Source organism: Solea senegalensis, linkage group LG7, assembly GCF_019176455.1.
Source record: "Solea senegalensis isolate Sse05_10M linkage group LG7, IFAPA_SoseM_1, whole genome shotgun sequence".
In the NCBI taxonomy this organism is placed as follows: domain Eukaryota; kingdom Metazoa; phylum Chordata; class Actinopteri; order Pleuronectiformes; family Soleidae; genus Solea; species Solea senegalensis.
The window spans coordinates 21950492-21969633 of record NC_058027.1 but is presented as its reverse complement, the minus strand read 5'-3'; the positions used below and the strand labels follow the sequence as shown (position 1 = coordinate 21969633).

At 38.8% G+C, this 19142-nt stretch overlaps 3 protein-coding genes across 3 annotated transcripts; all 3 read left to right on the top strand.

Annotated features, from left to right (window-relative positions):
• Positions 1-485: 485 nt before the first annotated feature.
• LOC122772566 lies at positions 486-2910 on the top strand. The gene is made up of 5 exons (XM_044030735.1): positions 486-648; positions 1501-1682; positions 1876-2013; positions 2352-2466; positions 2538-2910. The coding sequence occupies exons 1-5, from the start codon at positions 526-528 to the stop codon at positions 2814-2816; spliced, it is 837 nt and encodes a 278-aa protein (XP_043886670.1). The 5' UTR covers positions 486-525; the 3' UTR covers positions 2817-2910.
• LOC122772558 (ZP domain-containing protein-like) lies at positions 2902-7368 on the top strand. The gene is made up of 9 exons (XM_044030728.1): positions 2902-3047; positions 3527-3668; positions 3757-3900; positions 4650-4708; positions 5374-5564; positions 5673-6073; positions 6180-6279; positions 6422-6605; positions 6693-7368. The coding sequence occupies exons 1-9, from the start codon at positions 2996-2998 to the stop codon at positions 6830-6832; spliced, it is 1413 nt and encodes a 470-aa protein (XP_043886663.1). The 5' UTR covers positions 2902-2995; the 3' UTR covers positions 6833-7368.
• Positions 7369-11168: 3800 nt separating this feature from the next.
• LOC122772550 (zona pellucida sperm-binding protein 2-like) lies at positions 11169-17539 on the top strand. Its single transcript, XM_044030715.1, has 13 exons — positions 11169-11295; positions 11544-11728; positions 11915-12052; positions 12866-13004; positions 13079-13271; positions 13498-13639; positions 13737-13880; positions 14449-14507; positions 14934-15124; positions 15204-15604; positions 15825-15924; positions 16238-16427; positions 16515-17539. The coding sequence occupies exons 1-13, from the start codon at positions 11173-11175 to the stop codon at positions 16652-16654; spliced, it is 2145 nt and encodes a 714-aa protein (XP_043886650.1). The 5' UTR covers positions 11169-11172; the 3' UTR covers positions 16655-17539.
• Positions 17540-19142: the final 1603 nt, after the last annotated feature.

Sequence of the window (19142 nt, the reverse complement as noted above, 5' to 3'; positions counted from 1 at the left end):
ATGCAAGTAAAGTGTAAGACTGCTCCAACTGGTAAATTCCCTCCAGCACGCATCCAGTTAGCATGAACAAGGAAATGTCATGCATGAAAACATGACATTCCTCGGGCAATAAAATCATTGTTATTCTTATGAGAGTATCTTAAGAGTGTTATTTTATTGTTATTTATACCACTGGACTGATTCAATAGGTGGTTAGAACATATTGGATCAAAATGTGCAGTCATGTGACAACACATATTAAAGTGATTGTTATCATAAATAAATGTAGGTGGAACTGGTTGAAGGTTTCGATTTTGTCAGTCAGATTTTATTTTGACACAATGGATTATACAGCTGAGCTGGTTACTGAACAAAGACATTTCCCTGTGTTCAGTGTCTTGTTTCCTTTCTATGAACTGGTTTTGCAGCTGAGACGTAGTCCACATACCATTGAAGTTGGCACGATAAGCACTAATATCTCCAGCTGGTCCAGCATATATAAGTTGGCTCAGTCGAGAATCCAGGGACAGAGGAGACTTGGAAATCATGGCTTCCACTACGGTGCTTCTGCTTCAGCTGCTCTTGGTCTCACTGGCTGCAGCTTCACATCACTATGGGGGATCGGAGACCTACACCTACAAAGGAAGAAACCCTGATGGATCATTCAGGGTGAGAGATTTGGTGTTATATTATTATATTTTGTATTTTTTATAAATAATAATGGTTTATATGAGATGCTTATCCCGCCGATGTGTCCTTGGGCAAGACACTTAACCCCACAATACTCCTGATGGCTGTGTCGGAAAGATGAGTGATAGAAAAGATGCGCTCTATGAAAGTGTGAATGGGTGAATGACAAAACTAGTGTAAAGCAGCTTTGAGTGGTCATCACTAGAAAAGTGCTAGGGGAGGGAGTGACACAAACTTAAGAATAGTCTTAGGAAGTGTACAATTTACGTAAATTTGTGGCTAATGGAGTCACCCCCTGGTGGCTTCACTTTTCAAATTGAGACCCTAATAATAATAATAATGATGATGATAATAATAATAATAATAATAATAATAATAACAATAATAATCATAATAATAAACCTTATTTGTGTTGCATCTTTCATACAAGGACTGCAGCTCAGTGCTTCACAATAAAAAGGAAAATCAAATTTAAAAAGCAAATTCAACACTAAAACACAATTCAGGGTGGAATGAAAATGGTAAAAAGTTAAGTTTTAAGTCTTCTTTTAAAAATATATCATGAGCGTGTGTTCCAAAGTTTAGGGGCGTAAGTAGAAATGTTTTATAAACATTCACTGACCTATCTTAACGCAGCCTTAAATTTTGCTTTTTATTTAATCCATAAGCTTTTTTTGTTCTGAACTTGTTAATATTACTTCACTAAGTGTGAGGACAAGTGCCTCCGACTTGGACCCAGTTTTTCATTTTGGGCCCCTCTGTGACTGGGTATAATACCACTGTTCTGGAATGAACATTTTCTAAGATGCTGATGACATCTTTTCTTCTCAGGTGGACATTCGCAGCAGATCAACATTCAGAGGAGGGTGTGGCAGGTACTACTACCCGTACTGTAGAGGCTCCTCCTGCGCCACCATCACAGCGACAGGTACAATTGACCGTAGCAGCCAGTGGTGTGAAACTGAAACACTCAGTACAATGAATGTCACGAGTGACAGACCCCTCTCAAGAAGGTGAGGACTCCTTTTAAAATCTTAAATTATGATTACCCTGTAATAATGCCAGCAATTTATTTTTCTGGGAGAAAAAATGTAATAGAGAGTATTTTATTTATTTATTCATCAGCCTTTGAAACTGTTGCATTTCAGACATTTAAATGTGTTGCGGTGCAAATCACCATAATTGTGCTGTTTCCACTCAAACCAGTACACATGGCTGTTGTTGGGTCCAGACACGCAATAGCGTTTTTAGCTGGAATCTCATGACGTACATGAATTTGGGGACGAGATCTGACACCAGGCAACCAAACAGATCACCAGACACTGCCATTCTACCTCACCTCCGGTAACCTTTTAAACATCTCATAAATACAGTTTGGCTTACTTGAAGCTCTTACTTACTTCTAGCTCTTATTTGTACCCAAATGTTTAAATGCACTTATTGTAAGTCGCTTTGGATAAAAGCGTCTGCTAAATGACATGTAATGTAATGTAATCTCATACAATAAGACCAATTTAATATGTATGTATCTGTGTGCTTATATATATATCTATACCTATATATATAGATATAGATATATATATATACGTATGTATGACAGTGAGAGAGAAATATTTGATCATCTTTGTAAAAATTATATTTATAAAGCCTCTAATTAACCCATGCTAATGTGTCTGTTGAAGAGTTCCTCACAACTGTCCACGAACATACAACATCATGGCCTTTGATCCTGATGGCGACAGAGTTCGATGCCAATATTCCAGAAATAACCAACCTCAGGGTTTCCACTTAGACCAGGTCAGTTATTTATTCCACGATTAAGGTTTGATTCTTTACTTCTCTCATCTAATAAATATTCTCATTATTAGAACTCTTGCAAGTTGTACTACAACAGTACCACTCCGAGTAGCACCGCTTTTGGATTTGAGCTAGAGCTGGAAGATCACCCTCAACGCCACATCACTCTGATCTACACTGGTGGACATACAATCACCGTACCTCCACTGAGTTTGAGGAGGAGAAAGAGAGCAGCTACCAACACCACATATGCTACAACCACAGCTGCTACAACAACCACCACAGCTGTTACAACCACCACAGCTGCTACCACCACACCTGCTACAACCACCACAGCTGCTACCTGCTAACCACCACAGCTGCTCCAACCACCACCACACATGCTCCAACCACCGCATTGTGGTGGTGGTTGTGGGACACGTCAACCACCACACGTGCTACAACCACCACCACACCTGCTACAACCACCACAGCTGCTACAACCACCACCACCCCTGTACCCACAACCACCCCAGGATACACCACAACCATGGCCTCCCCTGTGTCTCTAAGTAAACTTCCTCTGCAATTTTCTGTAATTGGTAAGACTTAATACACAACAATTTTCTTAATGAGCCGACCCACATTTAATGACACTAAAGATAAGATAAGATTTGAGGTACGATAAAATTGATGTGCAAGGCAAAAGTCACTTATAATTATGTTTGTGTTTTGGGCATGAAAATATTCAAGCCAGAATCAGATCAGTGCTCGTCATTCCTTTTAAAATCAGGGTCAGCTGTATCTGGTGTATTGCTACTTGCAGAGTGAGTCCCTGTTTGCATAACAAGCAGAGTGTATGGGCTTTGTGAACCAGTCAATGCGAGTGCATCAACCACAGGCTGCAGCCGGACATCATTGAATAAGTGTACTGTATAAATAAACGTGAAAACACTGCACCTTTGTCCTTAGACCAGGTTTTTGTGACATTGATATAAATGTGTAAATGTTGTTTGACTTGAGTCCACACCTCTGGTAGGCGACTATTCATATCTGTTTGGAATTAAATTTTGTTTTGCAGTGGATTATGCTGCTCCTTCATGTGAGGAGGGAGTCTACTTGCCAAAGTTTGTGAACCCAACACCTGCAAATGGGGCACGTGTCCAAGCAGAGGTCAACAAGGAAGTGGAGATCAGAGTCAAAGCACAAGTCAGATATGGAAGGTTAGTGAGAACCAACATGGTCAGTGACGATGAATCATCTCAGCATAGTTAGACAACTTTGTCACCTTCCATTTTTGCTTCAACACAGCATACAAAATATCTTCGTGAGTGGGCCGATGAACATCAACAAACACAACAACGCGCAAAATGAGTTTGTCATTAAATGGACGCCTCTCCAAAGCGACTTGGGAGATCATTACCCAATCTGCTTTGCAGTTGATGCAGTGTTCGGGTGAGTCTTGGTTTTAATTTCTTTTTGAGAATCCATCATTTCACTATTTACATGTGGTTCAGCTCTGCTGGGACCACCGCTCAGACCACAGCACATTACTCTTTTGGTAGAACAGTAGCCATTTATATTTGCACAGTATGTTCATTATCACATTTGTGCAGATCCATAGTGTAACTCCAAATCAGAAACAGAAATGCATCCTTTTAACTTAACTTAAAAACTTAAAAAGCATTTTTGGATCAAAGCTCATTCTGAGTGGACGCTGGTTCAAGGACCTGAGCAAACAACAAAACTCATGTAAGGTTTATTTCTAAATATTATTAGCATTAGCAATTGTATTATAATAATAACTAGCCTTATTAATGATACATTTTGCTCTGTTCTGTGGTGAGGCAATTGAATTAAGCATAATCTTAAATGTAATTTAATTTATTTAAATATCCACAGTAAGATGATCACAGCAGTATCAGTGAATCAAAAAAGTTATGTAAACCTAAAATCATGAATCATCTATTATTATCTCATAATTTTTAATTCTTTACAACGTTAACTAACCATCCATCACAACCCCAAGGAATTTTGTCTCAAAAATATTCCAACTACAGTTTTCCAGTTTAAATAAATAACACTGTATCACCCTCTGTGTTTGTTTTGCAATGCACTGCATTTCTGAACAACTGAGTCAGAGTGAGAACCCCAGGATAATTCACATTCATGTTGAAAAATGATCCTTTTCAAATGATTTTCAGGTCTCGTATCTTCCAGTCTGAGATGAGGTGTGTTCTGGTCGGCGTCAGCACTACACAAGGTGAGTCAGAGGGATGGACAGAGACAGACAGACAGATATGTGATTGTAAACATTTATGACAAAAGTAACTGTAATGGAGGAAGGAAGGCTGCAGGGCTACAGCCAGTCCAACGGGAGCTCCAACCTTTTCCCCGCATCTCTATTATGACATTTTCACAGCGTTTTGGAGTATGTCAGCTGGGATTGAGTTTAGCTCCGCGATGCAACAAGATAAGCTGTAGAATGAATGAACGAACATGCGACACGTATCAATATAAAATTGAACATTCATTCAAAACAGATTTAGGGGTGTCACGATTTTCCAAGTCTCCAAGTTGATTCTCGATTCAATTCTTGATTCAATTGTCGATTCAATTCTCAATTCAATTCTGATCAATTCAGATCTGTTTTTTTCTCTCTTTTAGCACATATGGGTCTGCCATTTGTCTAGTTTAGTCTAAGGTCATTGGCTTTATGTCATGATAACTCATTTCATTTTTTTATTCTCATTTTGATTCTCAATACGGTGTCGTGAGTGATATAATCATTTGCCTTAAAAAAGTGAAAATAAAAATAAAAATAAAAAATCAGTATTGAAACATTACATACTTCAAAGCTCTAAATCAAGTTTTGTAAAAGAAAAATGTTTTAAAAAGCACTGTAAATTATTGTGTGTGTCATTGCAGTTAAATCTCACGTGATCTGCACCGAGACCACAATGACAGTGATGGTTGAGAAAGCCTCGTTCCCTCGACTCCACCAGGATCATCTGCGGCTCAGTGATCCCACAAACACGGTCTGCAGCCTCCAGACACACTCCAACAGCACTCACGTCATCGGTGTCTTCCCCCTCAATGCTTGCGGTACTCAGATTGAGGTAAAGAGACGCTCGCTTTTGTTTCATCCCACACTGTCAGTTACTGCTGCTGCTTCTCATTTCTCATTTACTGCATCTGGATTCAACACAGAATATTTTACTTTGCAGGAAGACAATGACAACCTCTATTTCAAGAATGAAATCACCCCATTTGATGACAGCAGAGACCTGATCACCAGGAAGCATCTGCTGGAAGTGCAGTTCTACTGCCAATACCCAAAACGAGGAAATGTGACTCTGGGCTTCTTAGCACACAGGAATAATGTCACAGTGTGGGACAAGGGCTTTGGCACATTCACCTATCAGTTTGAGTTCTACCCTGACAATCAATTCCAGACCATGATCGATCCAAATTCATACCCACTGGAGTACGACTTAGGGAGCAGGATTTACATGCAGATCGAGGCCACCTCGTCTGTCAACAACACAGAGCTGTTTGTGGAGTCCTGCAAAGCTTCACCATATGACAACCCAAACTACAGCCAAACCTACTCCATCATTGAAAACGGGTATGAAAACAGTGACAGGTCACTTAGTTATACTATGTAAAATAGCCCCAGCGGTGACATCGTGTGCAGAAGTGAGAAAAATACTTTGTTTTTCTGATTGGATTAGGTGCAAAGTGGACCCAACTGTTGTAATCCATCCCAGCAGTGATGACAAAGAATTCCAGTTCAGCATAGAGGCCTTCAAATTTATCGGACTGCACGATCAGGTAAGCAAATCGTTCTGAATATGGATTTGAAAAGAGGAAAATTTGGGGGGAAATGATTCATATAATTCATATAAAAGCACACTCAACCTTGATGTCGCTGTACATGCTCTGAAGTAATGACAGCGTGTCTTTCTGTGTTTAGGTGTACATCAGCTGTTCACTCATGATGTGTGAAGCAGGAAACCCCAGCACAAGGTGCTCACAGGGGTGCATTGCCCCACAGTCCAAACGCCGAAAGAGAGATGCAATCATCCAGAGCGCGAACCACTTTGTTTCCCAGGGGCCCCTGCGCCTCCGGAGGTCAGCAGAGAGCCGCGAAGCCACAGGTATGAAAGACGGAAAACACCTGCTCACTCGTCTGGTCAAACACTGTAGACAACGCTTGATTCAAATAGTTTTTCTCTTTTCTCCAGGGACCTGGAACTTGAATTTGAACCTGGTGTTCATCGCTGGATGTCTTCTTGCAGCTGTGGGCATGGTCTGTGGCGTGGTCATCTACAAAGCCAAAGTGTCAAAGGTCAAATACCAACCTTTGCCAAGTTTTGAGCATTAATACAGCAATGTGTGCAAAACACATGTATGAAGGAAAGACGGTGGCATGGCTGCATGTCCCCGGCTGATCTGACAGACGCTCTTTAAAAATATGTGCTAGATATTAAATACTGCAGAGGAATCTAAGTCACTGCATCTTCAGGTGAAATTATTACTCAGACATAGAGACAAATAAACACATCAATGAGTAGCAACTCTAAGCCATATAGTCACAGGCCGTCAGGTCAAATTACAACCCAGAGATAGGCAGAAGTCTGCGTAAAGGCTGTGTGAATGACACTTGGCATTTGTCAGACATCCTCTGATTCACATCGTTTTTCATACAGGGTACAGGATAAATGTTCATGCTTCATTTTTTTTTTATCATTTAAGGGGATATTTTTGTTGATTTTTTTGCTTATAAAACTTTATTTTTTATTTACTTTTATTTTTTTTGAAAGCAGGTTTTGGGTGTTGCTGCTGTATAATGTATGATGTACGATTATGTGTGATTTTACAGTATGATGACGTATGTACAATATAAAACAAGTAACCTGACTGGTTTGTGCCCGCCTATTAATTCCATTCTTTGTCTGTGCAAACAATGGTTTCTGATGAATGGAGGAGACATTAAAGTAACACAATGTAGGATTGCTCTCTGGGTTCCCCCTACAGTTGGTAAACGGTACTGTCTGAAGCAGTACTTCTAATGTACAAACAACCTTCAGACCAGGTATAGTAGCCTGCAGTAGCCAATTTATACAAATATGATGGTATTGTTTACTAAGGTATCAGAAACAAAAACGAACCTGGAAAAACGAACCCACGGCACAATAGTGCTTTAGTTTACATAGCTTGTGTTTTCAACCTAACCCACATAACCAATTGCTCATTGCATGCACATTGTTTGAATCCTTTGATTTATGAACATAAACAGAGGCTTTTTTCTGCCTTAACACATTTGGTACCCTTGGTATGAATTTAGCCGGCACCAGAATAAATTAGAAATAAAGAAACACATTTGTTTAATACAATATTAATAGGTACAGTTGTAAATATGTAAACTTTCTAGAAGATGGATGAATGAATGAAAAAAGTTAGAATTCTGAGGGGAAAAAATGTCTAAATTTGATCTCAGAAGTGTCTCTGACTGTTTTGGCCTTAATCCTCTTCCGTAGGGCGGTGCAGACTCTAAACTCTAAAAATGTAATTAATAAATTAAAAATCACTCGCTTACTCTTCTTCTACCACTTTATCCTCCACATGAGGGTCTCAGGGGGGCACTGGTGCCAATCCCACCTGACACAGGGATAAATGCAGTGTAAACCCTAGACAGGTCACACAATTAAATAAAGTTTTTTAAAATAAATAAATAATACATTTATTAAAAATTCAAATAAAAAATAGAGAAAGATAGAAGCACAAATACCAATACCAAATTACAGAATACTATGTTTAAATGTGGGTTATTAAATATGAGGGCATTCTCTTATATTTTTAAATGACTGCATTATATTAATCATATTATTATACTGACATTCCGCATTACACTGTAAATCAAATTTTTACTGTTTTGACCACACGATGGCGCTACTACTCACTCTATCTCTCACAGAAATGTCATGTGCAAGAACTGCACGTCGGTCACTCAGTAATGTGGTTCTGTGATAAAGACATCTGACCTATACGTGGTCATCGTAAATTGTTCGGGTGACGCAACGTATGGGGTGCCATGGGTTTTTATTGCAGCTAATATCTTTTGTCTATATTTTATTTTCAGTCACATTCTACTGTAATCTTATTTTAGTTTGTGCACTAAAATGAACATGTGACCAAAACTATACCATAATAATATATACATATTCTGTCCTTGATCCTTGCGTTTGTACATTTTTGGGAAGATTATGGAATGGTATTTTTTTTCTTGTGTATTGTTATTTTCTTTTTGAGTAGGGTGTATATATTATTGTGTTTTTAGAATTGTGCTATGTACGGGTTTGTATGATATAAATCAAACAAACATAAAAATACATACAATTATATGTTGCACTGGCAAACTGGGTGCACCAGGGTGTACTCCGCCTATCGCCCTATGTCAGCTGAGATTGGCACAGCACCCCCCACGACCCCCTGTGGGTCCTGGGGAATATGCTTTTATACAACATCATTTTATATAAATATGTCTTGCATGTGTTTCAACAATGTTTCGTTTAAGCGTTGATTGCAGAAGTTCGAATCTGTGAATATCTTTCTAACTTTACTTTGGTAATGATTCCTTGCAATGCTTTTGAGATCTTTCATTCTCGACCTAAAATAAATCTCAATCACACTGTCTCTGTTCATTGTGCAGCTTCAGCAGTGGAGGCAGTGGAGCAGAAATAGAAGTGTTATGTAATTATGAGATTAAAACATTTATGCTTTTCTTCCTGCTAGGAGGTTCTTCTTGGACAACATTTTATCATAATGATCTTCTGTCTCTCTTTAATACTCTGTAAGCCCTTTTAAGCTGTAAGGAAATGTCTTCACAAAGTCAGCTTACCACAGACACACATAGAGGTATGATAATTTAACACTAATAGTCACATGAGTTATTTTTTATATACATATATATACAGTATAAAGGTTAAAACTTACCTTCAATGAAATGGAAGCGCAATTCACCGGAGCTCCTCTCATGTCAAGATCAAGTCTGAATGGGACCACAATTCACATCTAAATCGGATAGATTTGACAGGAGCCTCGGGAAGAAATGAGCGTTAAAAAGTTCAGAAAGACACACAGTGTACACACAGTGCTAATTAGATGTCATTTACAGTAAAAGAAGTAACTGTGAAGTTGGATTAGGGAGATACTTATCCTAATGAGCCTTTGAAACTGACTCTTATAGTCTAGGGATGTCTGCATACAGTTGCACTGCTCTACTACTTCTCAGTCCTTTTGAATCACATTTGAAGCCTTGCCTATACTGGAACTGGGGTTGTGTCTTTCTCTTTTTTTGTGGCTGTAATATTATATTGAAGGGTGCGGTACTCAGGAAAAAGATTTCCGTGCATCTGAGGATAAAAAAGGTCAGCGTAATTGCTTAACCTTGCTGTTTGATTGACAACAGCAAACTGAGATGGTAGTAATTATAGGCTTGACTTATGAGGCTGTTTTTGTTTCTCCTACAATGTTTGTTATGTTCTTTAAAGTAAGGCAAACCATTGTTTGGCCTCACCCAACTTTTATTTTTCTATTGGTAATTTTAATAAAACATATGATTAATGAACCTCTGACGTCTGCTATACTCTTAAAAGAGAAAAACAAAAGCACTGGTGGAGTATTGTGCAGTTAACAATTCATTTTAAGTATGTAAAATATTTCTGACAGACAAAGTGTCTATTAGTTCCCACCAGAAGATACTCACTCACTCAGTCATCTTCCAATCTGGTACCAATCCCAGCTGACATAGGGCATAGGACTAAGGTTGGGAATACCCTGGACAGGTCCATCACAGGGCCACAGAGAGACAAAGAACCATCCACTCTCCCACACTCACACCTACAGTCAAGACAGCCAAATCTGAGGGTGCAACCAAATGTTGGAAGAACCACTGTGAATTCAATCATTCAAACATTTCGTAGGGAGAACAGGTATGTATAGTATTGGACAGTAATCCAACATCTCATGTTTACTATACATTACTGTGGACCACATAGGATTGAATGACAACCTCACATTTGTGCACAGCTCTACCAAAAGGGTGTTTCTTATGTTTATTTTTCTTTTGCACAATACTGAAGAATTGCAAAGAGCATATACAGGGCCTGTGGAAACACGCCATAACTGAGTCAATTTCATTGAGAGCTTTCAAATCCAAACTGAGAGTTCTTGAGGCTGACTCCACAACATGAACTTGTTTTTCATAATGTGGTTGTAAATTGAATCTGTTTTCTGTTTGGGTGTAAATTTGTAACTGTTGAGTGTTTCGTATTTGCTGCTGTCCTGGCCAGGACTCCCTTGAATAAGAGGTTAAATAAAAAATAAAATCTGAGAGGTGGAACCAAAATAGTAATAAAGAATTTTACCACAACAAAGCACAGTGTTGATTTTGTCTTTTGTTGACTACAGTTATGGAATAATCTAGGTGAGACCACTCATTCTGATCGTCAGAAATCTTGGACATCTTTGCCACAATAGAGTTTGATGAGTTAATGAACCTAGGTGTTTGCTTTGAGTGTCTTCTTTCTACAAACTGGTTTTGCCACTGACACATAGAGAACATACCATTAAAGTTGGCACGATAAACCCCGGTTTCTCCAGCAGACCTACTATATAAAGACGGCTCAGTCGAGAAACCAGGGACAGAGATTTCTGGACATCATGGCTTCCACAACAATGCTTCTGCTGCAGCTCGTCCTGGTCTCACTGGCATCAGCGTCACATCACTATGGAGGAATGGCGACCTACACCTATAAAGGAAGAAACACTGACGGATCATTCAATGTGAGAGATATGATGATGACCCGTAACATTTATATTCTGAATTCTCTTTGTTAATCACCTTGTCAAATGATGATATTTAACCCTTCTTATACAATTCAATGATTAAATCACTTCATTTTATTTTAGGAAAATACTATGCATTGTGTTCACTAATGTATTTGATTTCTCATTTGCTTGTTTGTTTGATCTCTAAGCTTGTTTTGTTCTAATTTTGGTTCTAAATTTGCTAAAACATGTTTGGTCTACAGGTGGACTTTCGCAGACGGTCAACCTACAGTGGGTGTTTCAGCCACCACTCATGGAATTGTGTCCTGAGTGGCCACTGCGCCCCCTTTACGTATGAGAAGGGTACAATTGAAAGTAACAGCATTTGGTGCGAAACTGAATTGCTCAGTAGAATCAAAGTCGTGAATGACAAACCATTCAACATGAGGTGAGGATTTCTTTTTTTTTTTATTAAACAAACAATTATTATTATTAATATTTCTGGTAACATGTAGTTGTTAATTAAAATCTGTGGATGGTCATTTATATATTTAGTTAAATATTTAGTATATTTAAAAAAAAACCTCTTTACATTTCAAACATGCTGATCTGAACTGTGTTGCTTCCATACCAGGGCACATAGCTGTTGTTGGGTTAATACACGCAATCTAGTCAGTAACTGGTATCTACTGACTCTCATTGATTTGGGGATGAGATCGGACACCAGGGAGCCAAACAGATCACCAGACGTCTCCATCGTACCTTATCTCCGGTATACACGCACACACGCACGCACACACACACACACACACACACACACACACACACGCACACAGAGTCTGGTTTCCAGGACTTCAGAGGACATGACATCAATTTCCTGGATACTCTAACCTTAACTACAACCACAAATGACCTAACCTAACCCTAACCCAAGTGTCTGTAACCTTTAGTATTTTTATCCACACACATATTTATATATATATATATATATATATATATATACATATATACATATATACATATATATGTATATATCTATGTGTGTATGTATAAATAAATATAGTTTGTTGCATTTATGAAAATTAAAAAGTACAAAAAGAAAATTCTTGACGTTTAATTACCTCAAATATACTAATAAATACATAAATGATTTGGATTTCTTTCTTGTCCATGCTTGAGAAAACCTGCATAATCATGTGGATCCAAAGATGGACAGGACTTAAATGTTTGTACATGTGTGACTTCCTTTAAGTGCTGGGAATAGTGACTTTGTCGAGTTTTGGGAGGTTTGCAATTTTTTTTTGCAATTTTATTTATCGCTTTGATCCCTAAAAAAATGAACTCTAAAGCCGCAGGTTGCAGACTTAACCATACAACATGTCTTCACCTCAAAAAGTAATAATTTACGTTATGGGGACTATGTTATGCCCCCATTAGGAAGACAAGTCCCGTAATGTGACTGTAAAAACGTATGAAATTTAGATCCCTGCAACATGAGGAATACCTGGAACACACACATACAGTACACACACAAAATGAACTTTATAAAGCCATTCAATAATTCATGTTTATGTGTCTGTTCAAGAATTCCTAAAAACTGCCCACGGACATACAAACTGATGGCCTTTGATCCTGATGGCGACAGAGTTCGATGCCGTTATGGAAATCTCCCAGCTCTCGAGTGCCATCAATGCTCCCTACCTGGTGGTTTCACCTTAGACCAGGTCAATTATAGATTGCATGGTATGGTAAGGATTTGATTCTTTGCCTCTCAACTAATAAATATTCTAATTATTAGGACTCCTGCATGTTGCACTACAACAGTACAACTCACCATTCAAGCGTTTTTGGATTTGAGATGGTGGTGGAGGACTTCCCTAAAAACCACATCTCTCTGACCTACAGTGATAGATCCCGCCGCTCTGTAACTCCACTCAATCTCATACACCCTGCCCCTCTGAGTAAACTCCCGCTGCAATTCTCTGTTCTTGGTAAGATTTTTGAGAGAACATGTGACATGTTTGAGCCCTCACATTCACTCTGGATGATACCTCTTTTAATTGGTGTGGGATCATATTTGATTGAAACACTTTACTGTGTACGCATGATGGAATGGTGACTTTCCGGAAGACAAACGAAAGAATCCAAGTTGGAAGTGGCTAGTTACTGGTAAATATTTATGTCTGTTTGGAATTGAAAATATGCTTTGTTTTGCAGTGGAAAACAGTGCTCCTTCGTGTCAGGAGGGAGTCTACTTGCCACAGTTTGTCAACCCAACACCTGCAAATGGGGCACGTGTCCAAGCAGTACTCAACAAGGAAATGGAGATCATTGTCAAAGCACAAGTCAGCATGGGAAGGTTAGTGAGAACCAACATGATCAGTGACGCCCTGTGACGATGAATCATCTCGGCAAGTCAGATAACTTTGTCACCTTCCGTTTTTGCTTCAACACAGCATACAAGCTATCCATGTGAGTGGGCCGATGAACATCAGCAAACACACCAACGCACATAATGAGTTTGTCATCAAATGGACGCCTCTCCATAACAACTTGGGAGATCATTACCCGATCTGCTTTGTGGTTGATGCATTGCACCAGTGAGTCTTGGTTTTCATTTCTTCACAGAATCAGCATTTTTTTGAGAATCGATCATCAATTCACTTTTTACATGTGGACCACCGCTCAGACCACTCACTACTCAGTAGTAGTTCATATTTGTACAGCGCCATAGTGTAACTCCATCAACAGAAATGCATCCTTTTAATTTAAAACTACAAGAAAGTAAATCATCTTCCATCTCCAGAAAGACTTTTATAAATAATGTCCGGAAGAGACTTTGTATTACCTCTGGATGTTATTAGGAATATTTAATTTAGCATCATTTTAAATGTTGATCCTCAAATTTCCACAGTAAGATAAACACATCCGTGAGCAATGAATTTATGCAAAGCTAAACTCATGAAGGGTTGCAATTATTTTCAAATCTTTCTTTCGATATAGATGTTTACACGTTAATTGATTATCAATCACAACCCCAAAGAATTTTGTCCCCAAAAAACTAAATATTCCCTTTACAGCTTTTCAGTTGAATGTTACTCACATTAAATATCACTGTATCGCCCTCTGTGTTTGTCAGAGAGATTATTCTTTTCAATTGATTTTCAGGTCTCGTGTTTACCAGTCTGAGATGAGGTGTGTTCTGGTGGACATCACTGAAACGCAAGGTGGGTCAGGGGGTTGACTGTAAAAAATGATGAAAAAATGAATTGTAATGGAGGAAGGAAGGCTTGCAGGTGAGGCATGGTAAAAGTCTTGACCTCCACCTTTTCCCCGCATCTCTATTATGACATGCATTGTACTCACATACGTCTGGCTGACATCATCTACATTTAGGCAGCAAATATTGGCCACATCGTTTGCAGTGGGAACTTATTATTAGGATCTTTTTCAAACTGAATGACATTTCTCTCATCACCTAACCACCGCTGTACCATAAGCATTCTTCACTACACTGGAGGTTAGACTAAATGGTCTGTATTTTTATTGCACTTTTCCAGTCTTGATGACCACTCAAGTGGACATGTGAGCATGAGTGATGTTGGTACTGTGGTGGACTGGTAACCCGTCAAAAATATTTTTTATCATTGCAGTTGAATCTCATGTGATCTGCACCGAGACCACAATGACAGTGATGGTTGAGAAAGCCTCGTTCCCTCGACTCCACCAGGATCATCTGCGGCTCAGTGATCCCACAAACACGGTCTGCAGCCTCCAGACACACTCCAACAGCACTCACGTCATCGGTGTCTTCCCCCTCAATGCTTGCGGTACTCAGATTGAGGTAAAGAGACGCTCGCTTTTGTTTCATCCCACACTGTCAGTTACTGCTGCTGCTAAACACATAATATTTTACTTTGCAGGAAGACAATGATTTCCTCTATTTCAAGAATGAAATCACTCCGTTTGACAACAGTGCCGACGTGATCACCAGGAAGCATCAGCTGGAAGTGCAGTTCTACTGCCAATACCCAAAACGAGGAAATGTGACTCAGGGCTTCTTAGCACACAGGACGAATGTCACAGTGTGGGACAAGGGCTTTGGCACATTCACCTATCAGTTTGAGTTCTACCCCGACAATCAATTCAACGCCATGATCGATCCAATTTCTTATCCACTGGAGTACGACTTAGGGAGCAGGATTTACATGCAGATCGAGGCCACCTCTTCAGTCAGCAACACAGAGCTGTTTGTGGAGTCCTGCAAAGCTTCACCATATGACAACCCAAACTACAGCCAAACCTACTCCATCATTGAAAACGGGTATGTCTATATATGAAGGCAGTCGATTTTTGTTGGAATTAACATGAATACATCAGCCTGCGCGTGTAGTCTGTGTTCAATGCAACGATCTGTGTCTTATTAAAATCCCAGCTTCAAAGTGATTTCACAGTTTACTTAGTTGTAATATGTAAAATAGCCCCGACGGTGACTTCGTGTGCAGAAACAACAAAATACTTTGCTTTTTTTCTGATTGGATTAGGTGCAAAGTGGACCCAACTGTTGTAATCCATCCCAGCACTGATGTCAAAGAATTCAAGTTCAGCATAGAGGCCTTCAAATTCATCGGACTGCATGATCAGGTAAGCAGATTGTTGTGAATATGGATTTGAAAAGAGGCAGGTGGCTGCCTTGGATTTTGCTTCAGCTTCTGTGAGCTTTCCTTCTGTTAATTCAAAAACTGGGTTCGTTCACTGACCACTGCGTGTTCTTCGTATTCGTTGCCTCTTGGACTCCATTTATGTGTTCAAAGTTTTGTTGGGGAGCCAGAATTGCAGATGTGAAAGTGCCATGTGTGAAGTGTTGGGGTTCTCTTTTTATAATGTTGTAATGTCTGAAAATGTATGTTGAAATTAGTCATACAAAAAAAATTGACTTCATTTGACATGTGTTTAGGTGTACATCAGCTGTTCACTCATGATGTGTGAAGCAGGAAACTCCAACACAAGGTGCTCACAGGGGTGCATCAACTCCACAAGTCCTGCCAAACGCCGAAAGAGAGGGGCCATCATCCAGAGTGCTCACCACTTTGTTTCCCAGGGGCCCCTGCGCCTCCACAGGTCAGCAGAGAGCCACAAAGCCACAGGTATGAAAGACGGAAAACACCTGCTCACTCATCTGGTCAAACACTGTAGACAACGCTTGATTCAAATTGTTTTTCTCTTTTCTCCAGGGACCTGGAACTTGAATTTGAACCTGGTGTTCATCGTTGGATGTCTTCTTGCTGCTGTTGGGATGGTCTGTGGAGTGGCTTTGTACAAAGCCAAAATGTCAAAGGTCAAATACCAACCTTTGCCACATTTGGAGAATTAATACAGCAATGTGTGCACATTTTGAGTTGTGCATCAATTGCATCTCACCATAGGCTTAAGCAAAGTGTATAAGAAAATAAGGTGGTGTGGCTGCTTGGCTCCAGCTGATCTGACAGGTGCTAAAATCTAAAATCTAAGTCAATGCATCTTCAGGTGAAATTATGAATTGATTACTCAAGCATAGATAAATCAACAGATCAATGAATATCATCTCTAATTCTTCATCAGGCTGTGACAAACATCTAATCAGGTTGAATTACAAAACAGTGGTGGTTAAGACCCTACCTTGTGTACCAAAGACATCATGGTCGCAAGTTCGATTCCACCCCTGGCTAATTGTACTTGATTCCATTGTAAGTCGCTTTGGATAAAAGCATCTGCTAAATGACATGTAATGTAATGTAATGCTATACAGCTGTGACCTGGTACGCAGCCCATAGAGGGCGGTAGATTAAATGCATTGGGCTTTTGTTGGACATGTGTAATAAGGTAAAAGATGTTTCCCTAAAAAAAATTCTAGAACCAAATTTTACTTTACAGGGTATGGGGATTGTTGTCTGTGCTTTTTTTGCAAGCAGGTTTAGGGTGTTTCTACATTTAAATAAACCTATATCAAATCAGCATCCATGGAAATGTCTACAGCTTCTTTATTTGAATTAAAAGATGAAGATAGAAAAACATACAGTATGTACCAACAACTGCAGCTGCTACTGTATATGACAGTGCCAGTGTGCCTGTAATGTGTCACAGTATGATTTAAAACAAGTATCCTGATTGGTATGGGTCTTCCAGTTCACTTCTGTTCATTATTTGTGTAAACAAATTTCACAAGTATTAAGCTTTAATGCATTCATGATTAAGTTATATAAAAATGTATGCACTCTTATATTGTCTTATATTTTTGCTGTCTTTACACACACACACACACCAATCATATTTCTAGCTCAAAAAAAAAAACTCAAGTGAAAGTAAAAGGGAAGAAACAAACAAACAAAAAAAAGGCAACAATATACCGTTGTCTCATCATTCACATATATTTTTTTAAAACTTACCGGTCAAGGTTATAATAGTTTGGGATCTTTCATTATTTAATTTTTTTTTTTCTAACTGTTCTCAGTATTTCGTTAATTATAATAATCTTGTTACTGGGTGCTTCAACTATCAAAGCTGGTAACCTGTTCCACATTATGATGGCTCTATACACACACTACGTCAGTTCTGGGTTTTTGTTTAACTTGGTCCCTGGTCATATGGTTATGAGTACAGACTATTTGGTTACTCACTATGGGAAATCCATAGTAAGTAAACAGCCTCAGCCAATGGACAGGTCATTGGGATCCTTGCAGCGTTCCTTTGAGCAAACTGAACCTTGGACAGGTGTTTTATTTGGGCAGCACCAGACCAAACTGGTGAGTAAAAATCAAGATGTGTCAGTGCTATCATCGATGCTGTCATGGTTTGGAGTAAGGGATGAGGAACACTTTCTTAGACATGATAATCAACAATGTCTGGCCCACAATACTTTTTTTTTGCTTAATTCATAACACATCTATTTTTACAAACCCAGTCAAGAATCAGTTCTAGCTCAGCCCAGATAATTTCCCTTGATTCACTGAAACTGGACGATGCAAAATATACAGTTGTGCTATGTGTTTCCAAACTACTCAAGATAATAAAAATCTTAAATCCAGTACACATACCTGCAGTAGAGCTAATCCTCACTTATTTGTTTACTTTTTTTTCCTCCACTGTGGTGTGTACGGAAGCATAATAATGTTGTGTGATAATAGCGTTAATTATATTGCATAAACAGTATCATTATATTGTATAAATGTGATCATTATATTGTACAAACGTGACATTACATTGTCTTCCATATGGACAACACAAACAGCCCGCAGATATTTCAACATTTAATTAATTATCACGTTAATGTAATATAATTATCACATTTTAACACTATAATTATCATGTAATAACGTGATACTGATATAAAAACGTTTTCAACTGTGACAGCAATACCCTTCCGTAGGTGTGAGAGGCTTGCAGTCAAATATTTTGCAATAACAGAAAAATTGTTTTCTGTAAACTCCCCGCTGAAGATTATTAATATTATTATAATAATATTCTAACGTGTATTTTTATTTGTTTGGTTTAATTACCTGTAACCCTGGTAAAATACTACATTTTTATTATACAGTAAATCCTAAAAAGATTTATTGCGTTAATGCACCACAAGATGGCGCAAGTACTCTCTCCACCGTGAGACCTTTAACAGTGTATATTGTTTTGTTTTTTTCTTACCGTAAATTAATCAGCAACGATTGAATGCAGGTCTCTCAGTAACGTGGTTCAGTGTTTGCACAGTTATCTCTGATAAAGGCATCTGACCTCTGGTCATCATAAAGCATAATGGTGTGTAATGGGAATGTATTACATATGATGTTGACTTTCGAATTTAAATCCAATGGTAGAGTTTTGATTGATTT